The sequence below is a fragment of the Phoxinus phoxinus genome (genome assembly GCF_949152265.1).
Source record: "Phoxinus phoxinus genome assembly, chromosome: 13".
Classification (NCBI taxonomy): Eukaryota; Metazoa; Chordata; class Actinopteri; order Cypriniformes; family Leuciscidae; genus Phoxinus; species Phoxinus phoxinus.
The window spans coordinates 15,700,403-15,719,293 of record NC_136888.1 but is presented as its reverse complement, the minus strand read 5'-3'; the positions used below and the strand labels follow the sequence as shown (position 1 = coordinate 15,719,293).

Here is an 18,891-nt window from a genome sequence, read left to right as displayed (position 1 = left end):
TGTCATTTTGCACACCGAACACCGAAAGACACAAAACAAAAACGCTGTTTATGATGTATATCTTGCAACATCCAAAATAATGCTGTGTGCTGGGATAAATGTGCTCGCTTTATGTGTGTACATATGATGGTATTTTTACCAGCTGAGAACTCACAAAGAGCTTAGAAAATGCGTAAAAGGGTCAAAAGAGTGCCAGGAATTCCTCCGTTACACAGACAAACAAAGATGATTGTATTGCAACTATGATGAGAAGAACCAGGATTGCTTCAGCATGTGACATTACATCCTGTTTTTGGTTAATTTAGGCGTCGGTGGTCTGTGTTCAGTTGAACCGTTTAGAAGCGGACCGAGCAAACCGAGACCCATCTTTTCACAGGGTCTTGATTTGCTTGTTTGGTGCGCACCAGGTTTCGTATGGCAGCGTTTACAGTTTACACTTATTTAAATGAACCGCACTAACAGTGCAATCGCACCAGAGTTCGTTTTTCAATTAAACCAAACCTGTCAAGTGTGAACATCCTAATTCTCCATCATCTTGACTAAATTTTGGCCATAATCCGCTCTGTGTTCTCACTTTACTACAAATTTCTCCATTGCTCTCAACCGCCCATCGCGAATGTGTCTATTGCATTATAAAGTCAAAAAGTTCTACCGTCGCAAGGTGTATCTAGTACCGTCATACTGCCCAGACCTAACTGACACAATGTTTGGTGCATCTTTTGAATATATTAACCATGATCATTGTCATAGTGAAGATAAAAAACTCCTTTGAGACAGTCACAACACTGCATAACAGATTAGCAATTTTTGTTTGATAACAACTTTTGAAATGATGGGTAATTCATTTTTACGAGTGCAAACCCTTTCCAAGTGTTGTGACTTTCTGATTGTCAACTTAACACTAATTCCTGTCATCTTTTCTACTTGACAATGTCTTCAGTAACTCTTTTACTACAATACTCATGTTACGTCTCAGTTGGCTCCATTCGTACCACATTTGTGCTTTGGTTGGTATTTCCTTTCTGTTACATCACCTCCTTTTAACCATCATCGCCTCTTCCCCCCTCACCCATTCTCTGACACACATTCTCCATGCTTTGTCAAAAGATGGTATTCACCCCTTCAAAGGCCCTTAGCCTGCGGCCCGGTCGGCAAACAGCCCGAGAACAGAGCTCTCAGCTTCACCTGCAGCTGGTACTGTAGCACCTCTCAATCCTCAACCCGACACCTATTACTGTTAGATGGGAGATGAGAGACCCTAACTGGTCATTAAGTCACTGTGTCATCATTAAAGGAAGTGACATAACTCACACCTCACTGCAGGAAACTGCCTGAGGTTTGACAGTAGGACTGATAATCTGTGACAGCTCTGCCATAGTAGAGACAAACATAGCCCACACACTGTAAACATACTGAAAGAGACAAGAATGTCTTATGACTGCATACACAGAGAAATCATCTGGAATGATTTGACAGCCTGTCAGCAATAAAACACACATCAACTGCATACATAGTCTATGTATATCACTAGAAGTACACTCAGGACTGCCCTATCTTCCAAAATGCAAGGGAATTTACTGCTAGGACGATGCAGACCACTACAACAAGACCAACACTAATATGTTTATAGAGATTGTAGAATATTAAGTCCTCATTTGAGTGGTCCGATCTCAGGAAGATCTAGTCGGAGGTACAGAGGCCACTGCATGGTGCTGGTGCTTATTGGATCGAGGCTGTTTGCTCCCACTTTTCTGTTGCGGTTGACGACACATGGTAAATCCAGCCACACAGAGCCCAACCCAAAATGAGAAGGCAAACTTGAAATCATTATTTGACCATTTTAGTGCCATTATATTCAAGAAACATGCCCTAACACCAACTTCTTGCTAAATGTATTTAAGCTATTAAAGCATATTTAGCTAATGAGCTGGTGTGATTTCTATGGGGCAGGGCCTCAGATAGTTCAATTAGAGGCATATTTTTAATAAAATAAAATAAAATAAAGCTCTGGGTTGAATTGCCTTTGTGGTTGGTGAGCTCCAAGCGGCCATTTTATAATTTACTTATAAACTAAACATTGCTTATAAGGCATATATCGGTGTTTCCTAATGCTTAAAATTCATTTAGTAGTAAAATAATCATTAAATCATGAAGTTGTTTTATTCATAGACATGATTATGTACAGTTGCTGCTAAACCAGTGATTTTGTGCCGTCTTTACATTCAATTATAATGTATTTTGATTAATACTAAAAAATGGCCGCCTCTTTGCATGTGGACGTCCCCGGAAGGGTGGAATTATTGTTTTTGGATGTCTGCAGCTGTAACCTTGAAGGATGCAATTTCATCTGTCACTTATTTTCCCCCATCTAGACTGTATCAGGATAAACTGTAACTCCAGTAAGTTAACACTCAAGTTTCATTTTGCTCCTAATGATTCTCTTGTTGAAATGAATGTCTTATGCCTTTTCCTCCATCTAGTCAAGGAGAGTTTGCATCTAGTGAAAGGGTCAGTTGACGGATCTCTCCGATCACGATTACCACGATTATTAAATGGTGGTGACTTAATAATCATGGCTTGTTTTTGATGGCCTATAATTTACCTGTCATGAAAAAATCTATTTCCTACCCTATTAGCATAATTTATAGAAAGGTCTTAATTTGTACTTAAAAGTTGATGGAATCTTCTAAACTACTTAGTTTTTTTTTGCTGCCTTTAGTAAGGAATGCAGTATTTCAGTTTAAAGTGCATGCATTATTATGAGATATTACTGTGCATGCTGAAAAATGTTTAATTATATTTTTTATTGTGTTGCAATAACTACAGTTTGTAATTCAGTGTTTGAAGTCACATTATGAAGTCACCACATGTCAACAATTTTTCCTAAAAATGCATACAGAGCACGTAAAATCGTACCTTCTTCTAATTTCAGCTTATTCCAATGATATGATGCAATATGCCTTTTGTCGTATTTCTGATTGTTGGTTTATATGTTTGCTGGGGTGCTTGTTTTTTAAGTCAAACTTATTTTTAGTAGATTATTATATGGCTTAATACACCATTTTTCAAACAAAAAATATGCTCAAAGAAATGCATTCAGGTCAGTCATTACTTGCAAATCTTAGAATTGAAGTACATAAATGACTTTGTTCAATACTACGCTTAAGTTAGCTATGATATTTTTGTTGATGTTGATATTTTCCACTGTTTTATACTATTATGCCATTAGTAGGGAAACGTATTTCTAAAGTTTGGGCAAAAACAAAGCTTTTACTCAAAAATAGGTCTTGGATTCTCTCTATGACAGTGTTCTGATGTCAAACTAAAAAGGTGATGATACTTAAAGAAATATTTGATCATTTTTGTCAGAAAACCACTATGATAAACCTATAAACTGATTTTCTCACTTTAAAAGGTAAGAATGTTTCATTGCAGTTGTCTTATATTTGCATATATATGTCCATGAATGATGAACACTGTATAAATGGCTTGCATGCCTTTTGAATCTTGATAAAACTATAGTTGTTTATTCAGGAGCAGTTTCATATGCTGTTCATAGGTGACTATCCTTAAATACTATCCTTCCAGTGGTCTGATAAAACAAACGTTTGAGGTTGAGTGAACAGGAGGTGACTTTAGATACAAAGTGTGTGTGCCAAATGATGAGTGCTGGTGGTGTATTTGAGAGCTGGCTCTACTGGAAATGTACCAAGTAAACCAGTCACCCACAACTTCACCTCCATCAGTCATTCTGATCAAGTAGCAAATACTTACATCATGCTAGATTAGTCTCACATCCCTTTACCTGCACCAGTTCACACTTTCAATCACTCAGATTAATATAATGCCACTAATTATAATGATGTGCTTATCAGAGCTATTAGTTCTTAAGCTCCTGTTACGAGACCTGCATTTTGAAACGCTCTAAGATTATACCTGCATACGGCAGTGGAATCTGTGAAGAAAGTATTTGATACTGCTGTATTTATGCATTAGTGGTGCAACCCTGGTAAGGCGAGCTGAGAGATCACTCAGACATCTGTGCTTTCAAAGTATGATAATCGTTTCTAGGGCTTGTTTTGATCTGTTATTATTCTTTTTGAAATTATATAAAGAACAATAATCTGTGTTGCAACTGTACAGTAGATTAAAGTGCACTAGATATTGTTTCTGGCATGGTATCATAGGGATGATCTAATAGACATGATGAATTGTCTGAACAATGTCAGTGATGGCAGATTGTGAGCTTCATGTTTGTCGAAACTCGTTTATGCCAGTGTTGAATAGGGTGGAGGAGGGTAATATTTTTTCTCGGGAACTACCGATAACTGCATGCTGGTACATAACACAATTTCCCAAGAGCCAAGAGATTTTGAGGGATGTGGAGCATGATTTAATAGCACGCTCTGAGCTGAATCCAAAACACCTCGCTGCTCTCCTCTGTGACTACTTAACTCCTCAAATGTATTGCATCATAAAAATATACTGCTTTCTTGTATATTAACTCTGATTCTGACTAAAGGTGAAGCATGTGATTTCTGCATCGCTGGTGTTACCGAACAGAATTGTAAAAAAAAATATGTTTTTTCAAAAAGAAGTTTCCCATACACACTCCAATCAGTTGGACAAGCATATAGCCCTTACCAAAACGCCAATGTTGCCAACTTATACGTTTTCTCTGCCTAATAATCCAAAATAAGAAAATTACTTTAAATAGTCAATTTCCCTTCAAAATGTTATTTGCCTGTCTGTTATAAAATGCATAAAGCAAGGGGTATTTTGTACATTATCATACTAACTTTGAGAACTTTGTCTTTGAGTGTTATATCAAGACCTTTTATGAGTAAAAGCCATTTTATTTCATGGTTATGTTTTAAAGTGATTATTGTGGAAAAACAGAGGACACAAAATTAGCATAGCATTTTAGTTGAGGCTTATGTTTTTGTGTAATATTCAATAACATCTGCACCAAACCTCTGCTTTCTCTTTTTGTTTAATCATCTATATTGCTAAAATGAATTAACTTATTTGGCACATAATTCAAATTCAAAGGATCAAAAACAGTTATCACATTTTTTTACATTGAAAGCAAAGGTTTGGTCAGAGACAATTCAGGTTGGCATTAACGTTTCATGACCGTCGTTCTCAGGCAAAGGACCAGAGACACTGTATGCCGGACAAAAACTCAATGATAATGAATGGCATACTGTGCGCGTGATCCGGAGGGGCAAAAGCTACAAGCTAACGGTTGACGATGACGTAGCAGAAGGTACTATCATTGGTCCTCAATCTGAAAGACAACACAATTCTTGATGGGTTATTGTATGTGAGCAACTATAGATGATTCATGCATATTATTTAAAGCACTTGTTGCAAGGAACTGAAGAAATATATATGTGAACGGTTTTGAGATTTCCTAGTCTTAGTCTTCCGCTACATATTGTGATGGTTTTATAATTTGTGGGAAATAGTACATACTTCCAATTTGTTTGGAAAACTGCATCAGCGTATACAGTACATTGCTTCTTCAGTTGTTCTCAGTCAAACACTACTTTTGTGTTTCACAGCAATACACTACATACATTTAGTTCAGGTTCATTGCTATGCTGACATGATGTAGACTCACTCTTTGTGTTTGTGACTCTCAGTGCTTGAATAAGGGTTTTGGAGTATCACTGTATTTGAATTCCTGAACAGCAGTGTAATATTGTTTAAGGGTGTAGTATAGCAGCATTTTTTTTTTCTTGTTTTCCTTTCCAACCTGCTGTGGTTTGTAGGTCAGATGGTGGGCGATCACACCCGGTTAGAGTTCCACAACATCGAGACGGGCGTGATGACCGAGCGCCGTTTCGTCTCCATGATCCCCTCCAGCTTCATCGGTCACCTGCAGAGCCTGAAGTTCAATGGCATGCTGTACATCGACCTGTGCAAGAACGGTGATATCGACTACTGCGAGCTCAACGCTCGCTTCGGCATGCGCTCCATCATCGCAGACCCCGTGACGTTCAAGTCAAAGAGCAGTTACCTGAGTCTAGCAACCTTGCAGGCTTACACATCCATGCACCTTTTCTTCCAGTTCAAGACAACCTCTCCGGACGGGTTCATCCTCTTTAACAGCGGGGATGGAAGCGATTTCATCGCTGTAGAGCTGGTGAAAGGGTAAGCCTGTTGAAGTAGTAGTCGGTTACCTTATGTAGTTTTTTTTACCTTGCCAGTAAAAGTGTTTACAAGGTAACAAGTTGCTTCAATGAACACTTAAGATGAAGAACTAGCCTAAACAATGTCATCTGGAGTTTTAGGCATTAAACCAAGGTACAGTGTAAATGTAAGGTGTACAGTACGGTAGTTGAAGCAAGTAAACTAGAAATCTTTGAGCTAAGCTATATTCTGCTTCAGAATATCATTTTTTTTTATATCTTGACATAAACTTAAACATAATTGTTTTGACCAATATTTTTGCTGATATTTACACCGTTTTTTTTTTTTTTACATTAATCAATTATTGGATATTTAATATTGAGGCCACTCATAAATGACACCATTTAGTGGACCAAAAAAGTATTCACAACCACAGGTAAACTTAAGGCACAATTTCAGATAAATATTATTATTCTTTTATTGTGTTGGTTTCTAGATTGTAGTTCAATAACTCTTTTGACCATTTTTAACTAATCATATTATTTTTTTTCAAACTGCTTGGTTATTATTGGTTATTTAATTTTGCCTATCTTTGGTTAACTTTAACTTAATCTAATCTTTAGTTAATTCTACCGATAAATTACATAATTTATTATTCACAGTTAAAGTAACTTATTTAATGTATTCTTTAAATAAAAGTAAGAAATCTAAAAATAAATTCGCAATCTTTTTGATCACAAAGCAGCTTTAGGTAAATATAATGGCATAAAAAATTGTTTCTGTGTATTGGTTATCGGGCACTTAAGAAATTGTGGATCCTGTCCAGGTTTTTATCCAAAATAAGATAAGACTATTTCATATACAGTGTGCTTTGTTATAAAAAACAGAAGTGAAGAATAATAGAATTATGTTCATTTTGATTTATTTTGTTTATTAAAACTGCTGAGACAGTTGGAATGGAATTTAGGTATGGCATTTCCACTTTCTCATTAAACTGAGCTTCACTTTCCCGTCTTTTAGGTACATACATTATGTGTTTGATCTGGGCAACGGGCCCAATGTAATCAAGGGCAACAGTGACCGAGCTCTCCATGACAACCAGTGGCATAACGTCGTCATCACTAGAGACAACAGTAACGTCCACACGCTCAAAGTCGATGCCAAGTTAGTGAGTCAAGTCGTCAATGGCGCTAAAAATCTGGACCTTAAAGGTATGTAAACAGCTAAAATTCATATTCACACACACAATCATGATGTAATCATTAACAATCTATTGTATCTGTTCAGGTGACCTCTACATCGCCGGATTGGGGCCCAACATGTATAACAGCCTGCCCAAACTCGTGGCCTCCAGGGACGGCTTTATGGGTTGCCTGGCATCTGTGGACCTGAACGGTCGCCTCCCCGACCTCATAAACGACGCTTTGTTCCGCAGCGGTCAGATTGAGCGAGGATGCGAAGGTACAACCTCTTACAACTCTAGCTCGAGGAGCCCGTTCTTTCTCATGAATGCAAACAGTAGTTCCACCTCCACCTCACTGAGCCATCACAGCATCTTTCTCACCCTGCTTGTCTCATCTCTCACCCAGCCAGCTCTCTGTTGAGCCCACTTGCTTATTAATATTCTTATTGGCCACATTGGTCATGGTAGGATCAGCCAAGTCTTCATTTGTATCAATTAGTGACATTTTTATGAACATACTTACAGAGAGAATATTTACATTGCAGTATTTTGAGTCAAGGTAAACTTCATGCATTTGATCTGATGTGTTTTGATCTTAAACCATTCAAAATTAAACAAGAATATGGGCATATATTATGTTATTATGACGACACGTGTTGTAATATATATGCACTACAGTTTAAGAAAAAAAAAAGCTTTAAAATTAATACTTTTATTTGGCAGGGATGCATTAAATTGATCAAAAGTGACAGTTAAGATATGTTTAGTGTTATGAAAGATTTCTATTTCAAATAAATGCTTTTCTTTTCAACTTTCAAAGAAAGTTTCCACACAAATATTAAGCAGCAAAACTGTTTACATCATTTTAAAACATAATATATATAATTATTTATATATACACACACACACACACACACTTTTTGAAAAACATTAAAATGGTTATTTTCCATTATAATATTATAAATATAACTTTTTGTACTGTATCTTTGATCAAATAAATGCAGCCTTTGGTTATCATAAGAACATTAAAAATCTTTGTTCAAAAACAGTAAAGCTTTTTAAACTTTTTAAAACATTAAGCTTTTGAACAGTAGTGTATATATAATATGAAAAAAATTTTATTTGTAAAAGAAAAAATCTATAAATATATTGGATGGCAGTGAAATAAACATTAGCATACTGTATGAAATAATTGCATAATAAAAGTATCTGTGCATTTGATTAATATCATGCTTCTTATTTAATTCCATATTATAGTAATCTTATACAGAATTGAAAAAAAATAAAGACTTGAAAATCCTTGAAAGACAAATTTGACATTTTGACATTTTTCAATGTCCAAGATAGTATGGTCATATAACCAGCATCAAAATGTTGTATTGTATGTTAAATGCCAAACTTGTTACAAAAAAGAACACCGATCACTTGAAACAAAGAATATTTCTTCACTTACTCATTGCTAATTTCCATTTCCGTATGTACATGAGATATCTGCCATATTTCAATGCATGCTTATATCTTTGTTTTCTGTTCATTTATTATGTAGGTTTGATTATTTTTAGTTTTTTGTAAGTCTTTCAAATTTTTGTTCTCAGTGTTCTCTTTTTCTTTATCTGATTCATTATAGTTTTGTTTGAGTAAAACTTTGTGTATAAACATTTTCTTGCTTGTCCATCCATCACGAATTTAATTGTCCGTCACATTTCCATCATCCATCACATCTCAATGTTGTCTTGAACAAAAAGCCTCCTTTTATGTTGAGTATCCTACATGTTGCATTTACATGTTGTTGAACAAAGAATAAAAGCGTATCAACCTAAATCGTTTGGTCTTTAGTTGTATCATCTTCACGTTTTGTTGCTTGAGTGTGAAATGTCAGCATGCTTGATGATCGGATACAGAAGTCTGGGACTGTTTTACAAAGACAAAAAGCTACTAAGATCTAGTTTACAAACACCACAGGCTTTAACAGATATGAAAATGTATTTTTCCTCTAAACTAATGCGCATTTAATGGTTTAATGTCAAAACATTTCAAACTATTTATCATTTCTTTACAACCTTATATAGCTGACCTTGTTAAAGCTTTTTGAACCTACAGTACATTGTGTGATCCGAAAAAAAAAGAAGAATATGCTCAAATTTAACATTTAATACACATTTTCAGGACACCAGATTTTCTGATGTAACCGGCTTGCTTCAATACGTGTCTTTAAGATGTATCTGTCATATTTTATAAACAGACACATATCCGACACCATTTGAATTCAGTTCTTCATTTCATACATGAATAGAACAACTTTGTGTGTGTGTGTTTTACGTTTATCTCTCCCGCACAGCATCCAAAAGTGAACGTGAGTAGGTTTTTATGTTCACAGCCCAGCATGAAAGAAACATCACTCTGTACTGTATGTGCACAGTTAAAACTGTAAGCCGTGTATGGAATGGCTCCACAATGGCAACAGAATTCTTGCTGGTTCATATGGCAATGAATGCTCCTTTTCTGTTGTAATGAAGCTTTTCATCCACCAGATGGCAATGATGCACCTGTGCTTAGGAAGGCGAGGGCTCGATTACACGCTGCAGTATTGCAGGGGAACATTTTGTTTTTCGCTGAATGCAACATCATTAAAATGTCCCCTCTCTAACCACTTGCTTTTATACAATCTTAGCAATTCCTGTTGATTCACATTAGCATTAGCACATTATCATGCCCGTTTTGTGCATCTGAAAGTCCTTTTAACGTGTTTGCTGTCAGAACAATGGACTAGAATAGAATATGCAAAGGAAACCTGGTTTTTCTGCATGTTGGCTGATTATATCTAAACTGTAAATTAGATCATTTGTCAGGCACACGCTCATCAGCATACTGCAGTTTTTGTTTTGTTTTATTTTATTTGCAACTGAAGACTTTCACTTTTGTTCAAGCCAGCCATGCTAAATCAGCGCATCAGTTTCATTACTCTTATTATTATTAATAACATTCTTTTTAACCGATGGTATGGTAACTCAAGAGTGCAAACCCTTCCTAAGAATGGTAAAGCATGTCCTGTTAGTAAAGCCTTTGCTTTATTAACAGAAGCCATCGACCACGTTCTTACCTGTTTGATTGTTTTCGCTTTTCTGTTTCTTGCTTTACAAAGTTGGTTTCACCAAAGCAGATCTACAAGGTATATAAGGTTCAATTCCATTCCATTCAAGCTGCTGTTTGTCTTGTGCCGGTTTGTTTTGTACTCTTCCCAATACCCAGACATAAAGCGGACACTAGCTGGTTCACTGTAACAATGTCTTGGTATAAAATGGTTCACTTCTTTCTAAAAGACAATGCCCTTGTGTTCATCTCTGAAGGTCGTGAGACTTGCAAAGTGAGAAGAGAAAAGTAATGATTGCAACTGAGAGTCTGCATTAATAAAACATGAGCCCTCCTGTATAATTAAGTCCCCACGTCCTGTTTTGCTGTATCTTGTCTTGTTTCTTTGTCTTTTTTTCGTTTTTTTTTACACTAACGACATTCAGCTGAGAGAGGAATCTGGCTTAGGAGAATCCATTAAATTTCTCACCATGGGTTACTTCTCGCCTGTCTTTAGAAGCACTGAACAGCAATATGATTAGCAAAATAATTAATAGAATTAGCATGAAAATCCATCTGGAAATGTCGGCACGCTACCGTAGACTTTAAACTCAGATAGTGTCCCACTGAGCATGTAAACTCAGGACAGATGTGATTTTGACTTTATTATTTAAGCAATATCACAAATAAGAGTGCTTGTTGCTGAAGTGAATATCGTCGCAGCTGTAGGTAAAAAGTTAGTTTATTTTTGCTCCAGTATTGTTTGGGTAATTCCTGTTATGCAGTGCATACAGAGATTTACAACAATAGTAAAAAAAAAAAAAAAAAACTTGAGCACTGAAAAAAAAAAAATCATGTTTTGCTGTGCATTCAGCCAGGGGCTTAAAGCCTTCACTTGTGATAATAGAAAATTAGCTATGATTTTCATTAAAAAAAACTGCACACTGTAAAAAGTGATCAGTTGACTTACCTTAAAAAAGTGAGGAAATCCATTGCCTTAAAAAAAGAAGTAATAAACTTAATGTGTAATTGAAAAAAATAAGTTATGTGAACTTGACAATTCAACAACTTATTTTTTTTAATTACGCATGGTTTATTTACTCAATAATTTGAAGGCAACATGTTTCCTTGCTTTTTTTAAGTTAAGTCAACTGATCACTTTTTACAGTGTACACTTCCGGTCAAAAGTTGGGAGCCAGTACTTTTTTTAAATTATTTTTTTACAAGAAATTAATATTCTTGAGCAGCAAATCAGCATATTAGAATGTTTTCTGAAGGATCATGTGACACTGAAGACTGGAGTAATGATGCTGAAAATCCAGCTTTGCATCAAAGGAACATAAATTACATTTTAATATATAAAACATTTGTTTTACATTTGTAATAATATTTCACAATATTACTGTATTGTATGTCTGATCAAATAGATTAATTAATTTAAAAAAATGACAAATCCTACTGACCCCAAACTTTTGAACAGGAATGGGAACATGACAATGTGCTGCATAATATGGATGACCCTTATCAGCACTTGAAACTGTGCTTGTTTAGTCAAATTAGTGGACTGGAACTAAGTTATATAATCTAATGCTCCTCAAACATGTCAATCTGTACAAAACTTTTAACCAAACATACTCTAATTCTAACTAAAGGCCAGTTTACATAATGATATGTTTGACCTAATGTGCTATTATGACTGAACAACATAGGCTCACTGTGATTATTCTCTCAGATTTTCAATTCGATATCACATTTGCCATTTTGATAGCCAAAATTGGGGTGAATCATTTTATGTTGAACTTTTACATAGTACTGAAGTTGCACTTTTGCGTTGCACAGTAAATGCGCTTTTAGCCTTCTTTCCCTCCCCCTTTTGTTAAACTCAAGTTTATGTTTGTGGTTAACCTCTTGTTTTCGCAGTTGTATTTCACAAGAAAAATGCACTCAAAGCCAGTTTATTTGCAATTATCTTGTTTACACGGTTAATTCAGTGGGAATGCATTCTCCCTCTTACTCTAAATTGGGTAATGAGCTCTATTGTTCTTGCTGCATTCCCTCAAAATGAACCCAAGTGTGCCAAAACACGGGATGTGTTTGGAACACACTCAACTTGACTGCACGTGGCTGGTGTGCACACTATTGTTCTTAACATGTGAAACAATAGTACATACTGGACTATGTACACATCTCGCTATTAAATGTTGTCATTGACCTTTGTTCCCCTGTGCAGATGTGAGAAAGTTCATGCTTGGCCCTATGTCTGAATCTTCTTTTGTAACAAGCAATGTTGAATATGTATGATGGTTACTAAAATCCAGTCGTTTATAGGGAATGCCACGTTTGTTCAACAGCTTTCGGGATGTTTTTTGAGTACCTCTACTAACCCAAACTGCATGTATACTGTAACACACACACCTGCATGGAACCTTAACAGCATGACGGGACGTTTGCCCCCAGTATTACATTGCTGTGCTTTGCTACCATAGGTCCTAGCACTACATGCCAAGAAGACTCCTGTTCCAACATGGGGATCTGCATCCAGCAATGGGAGAACTACACCTGTGACTGTTCAATGACCTCCTACACTGGGACGCAGTGTAATGACCGTAAGTCACCCTCCGCCTCGTGCCGTTTCCACATCCTCTCTTTCTCTTGTTTATTTCGCTCTTCGTTTCACTCGTTTACACAATTTTAATGATCACAAGGACCCACTCTTTGACAGATTAATTGAGCACGCTGTAATCCACATAGCAAATGTTACACAAACACTAATGGTTTTTGGTTGCACAAAAGCTTAAACAAAAGCTCATACATTACACACACACACACACACACACACACACACACACACACACACACACACTGCATTCATGTTCTGAAGACCCGTTTGAAGACAACAAAGGTACGTGTTGTTGACTACTTTCTGATGCTGGTAAAATATGCTGTATATTTGTAATATTTAAAAATTCTCTGCTAATTATTGAATAAATGTATATGTGTGTGTATATACATTCAATCATTTGTAAATAATAACAAATAAATAATAATTCAATAAATTGCTAAAATACAAACAATATATATATATATATATATATATATACACACACACTCTAAAAAATGCTGTGTTGTTTCAACCCAATTTTGGGTAAAATATGGACAAACCCAGCCGTTGGGTTAAATTTTTACATTACATTTTAACCCAACATTTGGGTTTGTCCATATTTTACCCAAAATTGGGTTTAAACAACCCAGCATTTTTTAGAGTGTGTGTGTATATATATATATATATATATATATATATATATATTACACACACACTGCATATACACATATTTACACTTTTTTTAATATTTTATAAAATTATTATTACAAATTACAAAACTAGAATACTACACAATGAATACAAGAGAAGGAACAGTGGCCTAAGAATGGATTTGAACACTTAAGCCACATTAAAAAATATATATATAATAATTTCATGTGGCATTTATATATTGGCACAATCACACTGACTTTATACATCAACTGCAAAATCACCAGGCGATCATTTTGGTTTAAAAAATGATTCGCAAAAGTGTTAGTTCTGCGACAAGGTCCTTTTGTTTGCTAATGCATTGATTTTATGTGGTTATCTAATAGAAAGATCTTTAAGTGTGTCTTACGTTTCAAAATCATTTATGATGCCACTATTGTGTTATATTTATCGGGAATTGTTAAGTGTGATATTCATAAAGGTCTGATTGAAGGTGCCATGAAACTCGTAACCATGAGAGACAAAATCATTAAGTCTGCTCACAACCGGCCCTTTAAAGTTCAAATCCTTAATCACTTCACTGAACTCTTAATGGATTTAATCAGATCTGATTATGTAAACGGTGGGTGTTGAGAGTAAAAATATGATAACACTGCATGAGTAGGCCTATATCACAGGACACGGTTGATCTATTCAGACGAAACTTTACATTACAGGTCAACATGTATCATATCTGTCCTAAAAGCCCCGGAGAACCAGAATCAATCCACAACAATGCACTTCCACCATGAACAGTCGCTCTTTATTCTATAGTCATAATGATGCCATTCTTTTGACATCACTGCCACAATAAAAGGTGTTATCTTGAGTCGGTGGAGATAAACACCATCCCTACAGACACAGAAAGCGCCTCGGTGAGAATGTGATATGACTGTGATTGCCTTCCTCCCCTCCACCGCAAGAACAACACAGTTGACCTTCCAGAGATTGAAGACTGACATGCATAATAGTACGCTAGCCTGCTGCTTTGACACCTCGTATTTTTGTGAGGGGCAGCAGTGAATCAAAAGCATGTTAGTGAAGATAGGGACGGACTTAATTGAATAATGCAGAAAGAGTGATGTGTGTGTGTCAGCTTTGTCAGTCTGGGAGAATATCTGACTTGCTGGTGTACGGGAGAGAAATCAAAGGACTGTGTTTTTGTAGCCGCACCAACATTCATTCTTCTATTCTTAGGGATATGCAAGCTTATTGGTTTAGTATTTAGTCTGGTATTGTGCTATACGCAGATATCAGGGGCGTTTTCTCCGAGGTGGCAAGGGAGGCACTGCCTCCTCAAAAAAAAAAAAAAAATATATATATATATATAAGAAGAAAAAAAAACATATTACAAAAATAAAACAACGCAACAATTACAAAATGTGACGTTAGAAAGTGTCACATTTTGTAACCCTAACCCTAATTGAGAATAGATGGGGGGAAGTCACGTGAGGAGGTAATGCCTCCATCGTGCTATGATGAGATATCACGTCACAGCAGTCTGAGGACAACAGCGCCAGGCCAACAGCGTCAGATCTGAAGTTAGGGTGCTGATGGCGATCGCGTAACCCGCCCAAACCACTAACCCTACCCTTCGCTATAACTATAAGCTTAACAAATACGATCCCCATCCAACCACTGAACCTAACCGTAACGACTATATAAGCTCCACCCCAACACCGGTGTGAGACTGCTGTCCTGGCGCGGTTGTCCTCAGACTGCTGTGGCATATGGTTCTGCAGTTGGTTATTATTGGCTAGGATTGGCTGTGATTGGATACGATTGGTTCGTGCGATAAATCCTGCCTCTTGTTTTTGTACTAAAGTAGTAAACGACTCAGCGACTTAGTTATCACCGCTTTGTCACATCAAAATCAAACTTGAAATGGCCTGAAAACATGATGACATGATGACGGTGTTTACCGAGCTTGATGATCCGAAAATAAGTTGAGTCAACTATTAAAAATAACAGCTGAACAGAGGTTCAGAAATAATTGAAATGTTCTTAAATTTGACATTACTTACATAATGTAAAAATACTTGTATAATTCTTATATTTGTGTAAAGTTTTAACCAGAAAAATGTGACAACATTAAGTGTAACTGGGACACTATTTAACCTCTTTAGTCACTATTTTACACTATATAACACACATTTAAAAAAACTGAGGGTTTTGCCTAATTTTCAGAACACTACACGCCACTGGATGTCTCATTTAAAAGTGGTGTATGAGACGTGGTAGTTACAACCATAACTTTTGCTGAGTTACAAAAGAATATAGAGCCGTAATAATGAGTTTAATGTCCACTGTCGAAACAGACTATGTATTATGTGACCCTTATGTATTTGCAGACTGAACCTCTCTAGTCGCTATTTAACACTAGGTGGCAGTAATGTTTTAGTTAGAGACGAAAGCGGCCACAGAAGTCTGTAGTGTGCCAGAACATCTCATAAAATTTGAATGTTTGAATAATGCATTATTATATAGCACCCTCGGTTCTGAGTATATATTTTAGGAAAATGTATTCTCACATGTTCCGTTCTCACAATTTGAGATTTCTTTATTTTTTTGCAGCCAGATTTATATTCATAGTTTTGTGGGGGGTTTCTGCTTTGTCTTCATACTGCATAAATGAGCTAATATCTTGTGCAGCTGATATTTAATGACGCGGTTGTATGCTTTAATTATTCTATCGCAATCATTTGCCCTTTTAAATGTCAAATCATATTATTTATAAATAAGCTTCCACTCGGCAAAATGTAATCATTTATTTATCAGTCATGCTTTTTCTTACAACTGTTTTCGCAGCGTTTTGTCTTGTGGTCTGATCCCTTTGAATTTGTTTATCTCTGCAATCAGAGTTAGAATCTGCAGTAGTCTATCTATTCCTAACAAAACAGAACTTTACATTAGAAAGATCATATTTTCTAGAGTAGTTGTTATCATCTGGTTTTGCCCATATTTTGCATATCGTGACCCAACAGAGCACCAAAATAGCTTTACAGTCAAAAGTAAATAAAATGTTCTATTTTAAAAAACTATCTATGGTTATATGGTTAGTTGCATTAGCATTATCTTAAAGCATCTTCGAGTACCTTAAAAACAAAGTATGATTCTGCGTATTTCATTTGAATATATGAAGGAATCCATTGCTAGTAAAAGCACTAAATGATTCACTGAATCCAGCGATCACTCTTACACTAATTGGTTGTTTCATTGAAGGAGGCCAGTGATCATCAAAATGCTTTTAGTCAGAATATAAAGCAATGCCCTTGGACCCTAAATTAAGATTAAAACGGAGTGCAGTGTTATTGCATTAGACAAGAGCTTGTGTAGGAATGAGATGCATTCATTGCCTCTTTCAAGCTGCTATAGCTAACACCAAATTGCAAGCTGCCCCTCGCATTCCAAGTCTTTGCTTATTAATTTGGACACACTCCGCAATCACGTTGATTGAGCTGCGGTAATAAATGACTGGTTAGAAGCTCCATTGGCTGTTAAATGAACTCGTGGCAAATGAATATCGCTTAAAGGAATTTGCCAGCATCCGCTAGACTGGTGTGAGTTTCCGTCTGAGAACGGAGCTGTTTATTCAGAGGTTTAAACGGCCTCGTTTCATGGAGACTTCTTTTAGTTCCTGAAAGCAAAGCAGTCGGCGCTCAAATTCCACGAGACGTTCACAAATGGCTTTTGAAGGAGCTGTTCTATGCGCTTGCTAATGAATTCCCTCAGGTTTTACTGAAGGTGCCTGTCATTTCTTTTCTTGGCTGAGGGCCCTGGATGGCCAGCACATGATGTATCTCCACATAGCTTCACACTTTAGTCGAGTTTTAGATGCGGGGACTCGACAACAGTCGAGGTTCTTGATGATCCTGTTTTATATGCTAAAACTTCTGAAGCGGTTTTACAAATTGCCTAGTTAAACAACAGAAGCGATTCTTTTACTTTCTGTTTTCCCAAGACATTAATTATTAGGGTTAACATGAAATATTGCTTTGCACAATTTAAATGATACCCATCGGCATTCTTCCATTTTTTCCCCCCCTTCCCATGTCCAACATTTGTTTCATAAATATATAAATGAAACGACAGATAGACAAATAACATGCTGGAGGGATGGATTTGTTTTCCCTCATGTGTGTCTGACATGAACAGAGTCTCGGTAATTAAGGAGCATCTTTTTCTCTGTCTTTGCTGGAGAGGAAAGAGGAGGAGGATGCTTCACGCCCCTGCTGGTTGTGAGACTTCATCAAAGCTGTGTTCTCCTCACTCCATTAGAAACAGGAGAACCCGTCTGAGCCACACCATCAATTAAGATGGCAACAAAAGCAAAGGCGCACCTTCAGCTATCTCGTGTCCAATGTAGTGTTACTCAGACAGTGTGTCTCAGCGGAGAGGGAGAAATGCATTAGAGATGGAGAGAAGGCCAAGTGCAGGCTTAAATATCAGGAAATGTTTTGCAATTTCATTAACTGATGCATGTGTAAATGCTTTGACTAGAATTATGAAATGACTTCCTGTACTGCAAATGACTGTTTTTTTGTTTTGTTTTGTGGTTCTTACTTAGAGGTTTCAACAAAAGGTTTTTGAAGGTTTAGCCTAGTAATTGATAATGTACAGTACAGTACAGTTAGATGGTTATTATAGCAACCCAAAAAGCTGATTGGTCTTATCACACTTGATGTGCTGCCTTAAATTTGTAAGTACAAACAACTTGGATGTTTAAGTTATTTCAACTTAAATTATATCAAACTGACTTTGAAAAAATTGTTGAATCTTGTATAACTATAAAAAAGTGTAAAATAGCTCAACTTATTTTGATGAAAAAGCAATTTAAAAATAGATGTTGTCATATTGATAATAAATGTTTTTACAGTGTACTATGATATAAAATAATGAAATATTTATTTTAGTTTATCTGCATATTATCTTAAAGCTTCCTCTAAAATAGTTCACTTAACGTTTATCAGTCAATATAGCAGCAAGAAAAACACCACAACAATATTAAAGTCGGCATGAAACTGAAGTTGCGGTAGTCTTTTCTTTCTTATCGTGAAGAAAAAAATGTAGGACGAGACTTGATTTTGTCCATCGGGAATTGATTGGATAGTTGTGGTTTGCTATTGGTCGATCTCATGTGAGTGACAGGTTGTCCCGCCCTCCCTCGTGCCAGTAAACATGTCATCACAGAAGAGAGATGTTGTCGTTG

General features: G+C 36.3%; 1 protein-coding gene across 10 annotated transcripts in view; it reads left to right on the top strand.

The window, feature by feature from the left end:
• The window catches only part of nrxn3a (neurexin 3a), a 271,016-nt gene that overhangs the window by 83,566 nt on the left and 168,559 nt on the right, over positions 1-18,891 (top strand). For 4 of the 10 annotated variants that reach the window (XR_013800087.1, XM_079633499.1, XM_079633504.1 and 1 more), the window contains 7 exons: positions 2,373-2,399; positions 5,150-5,269; positions 5,778-6,159; positions 7,159-7,349; positions 7,426-7,599; positions 9,660-9,674; positions 12,877-12,996. Coding sequence is in view for 8 of the 10 variants with exons in the window: in XM_079633499.1 (XP_079489625.1) it covers positions 2,373-2,399; positions 5,150-5,269; positions 5,778-6,159; positions 7,159-7,349; positions 7,426-7,599; positions 9,660-9,674; positions 12,877-12,996 (1,029 nt within the window). In the remaining 2 variants the exon portion in view is untranslated. The remainder of the gene's footprint in view (positions 1-2,372; positions 2,400-5,149; positions 5,270-5,777; positions 6,160-7,158; positions 7,350-7,425; positions 7,600-9,659; positions 9,675-12,876; positions 12,997-18,891) is intronic. The other 6 variants (XR_013800086.1, XM_079633503.1, XM_079633502.1 and 3 more) reach the window with 3 other exon arrangements.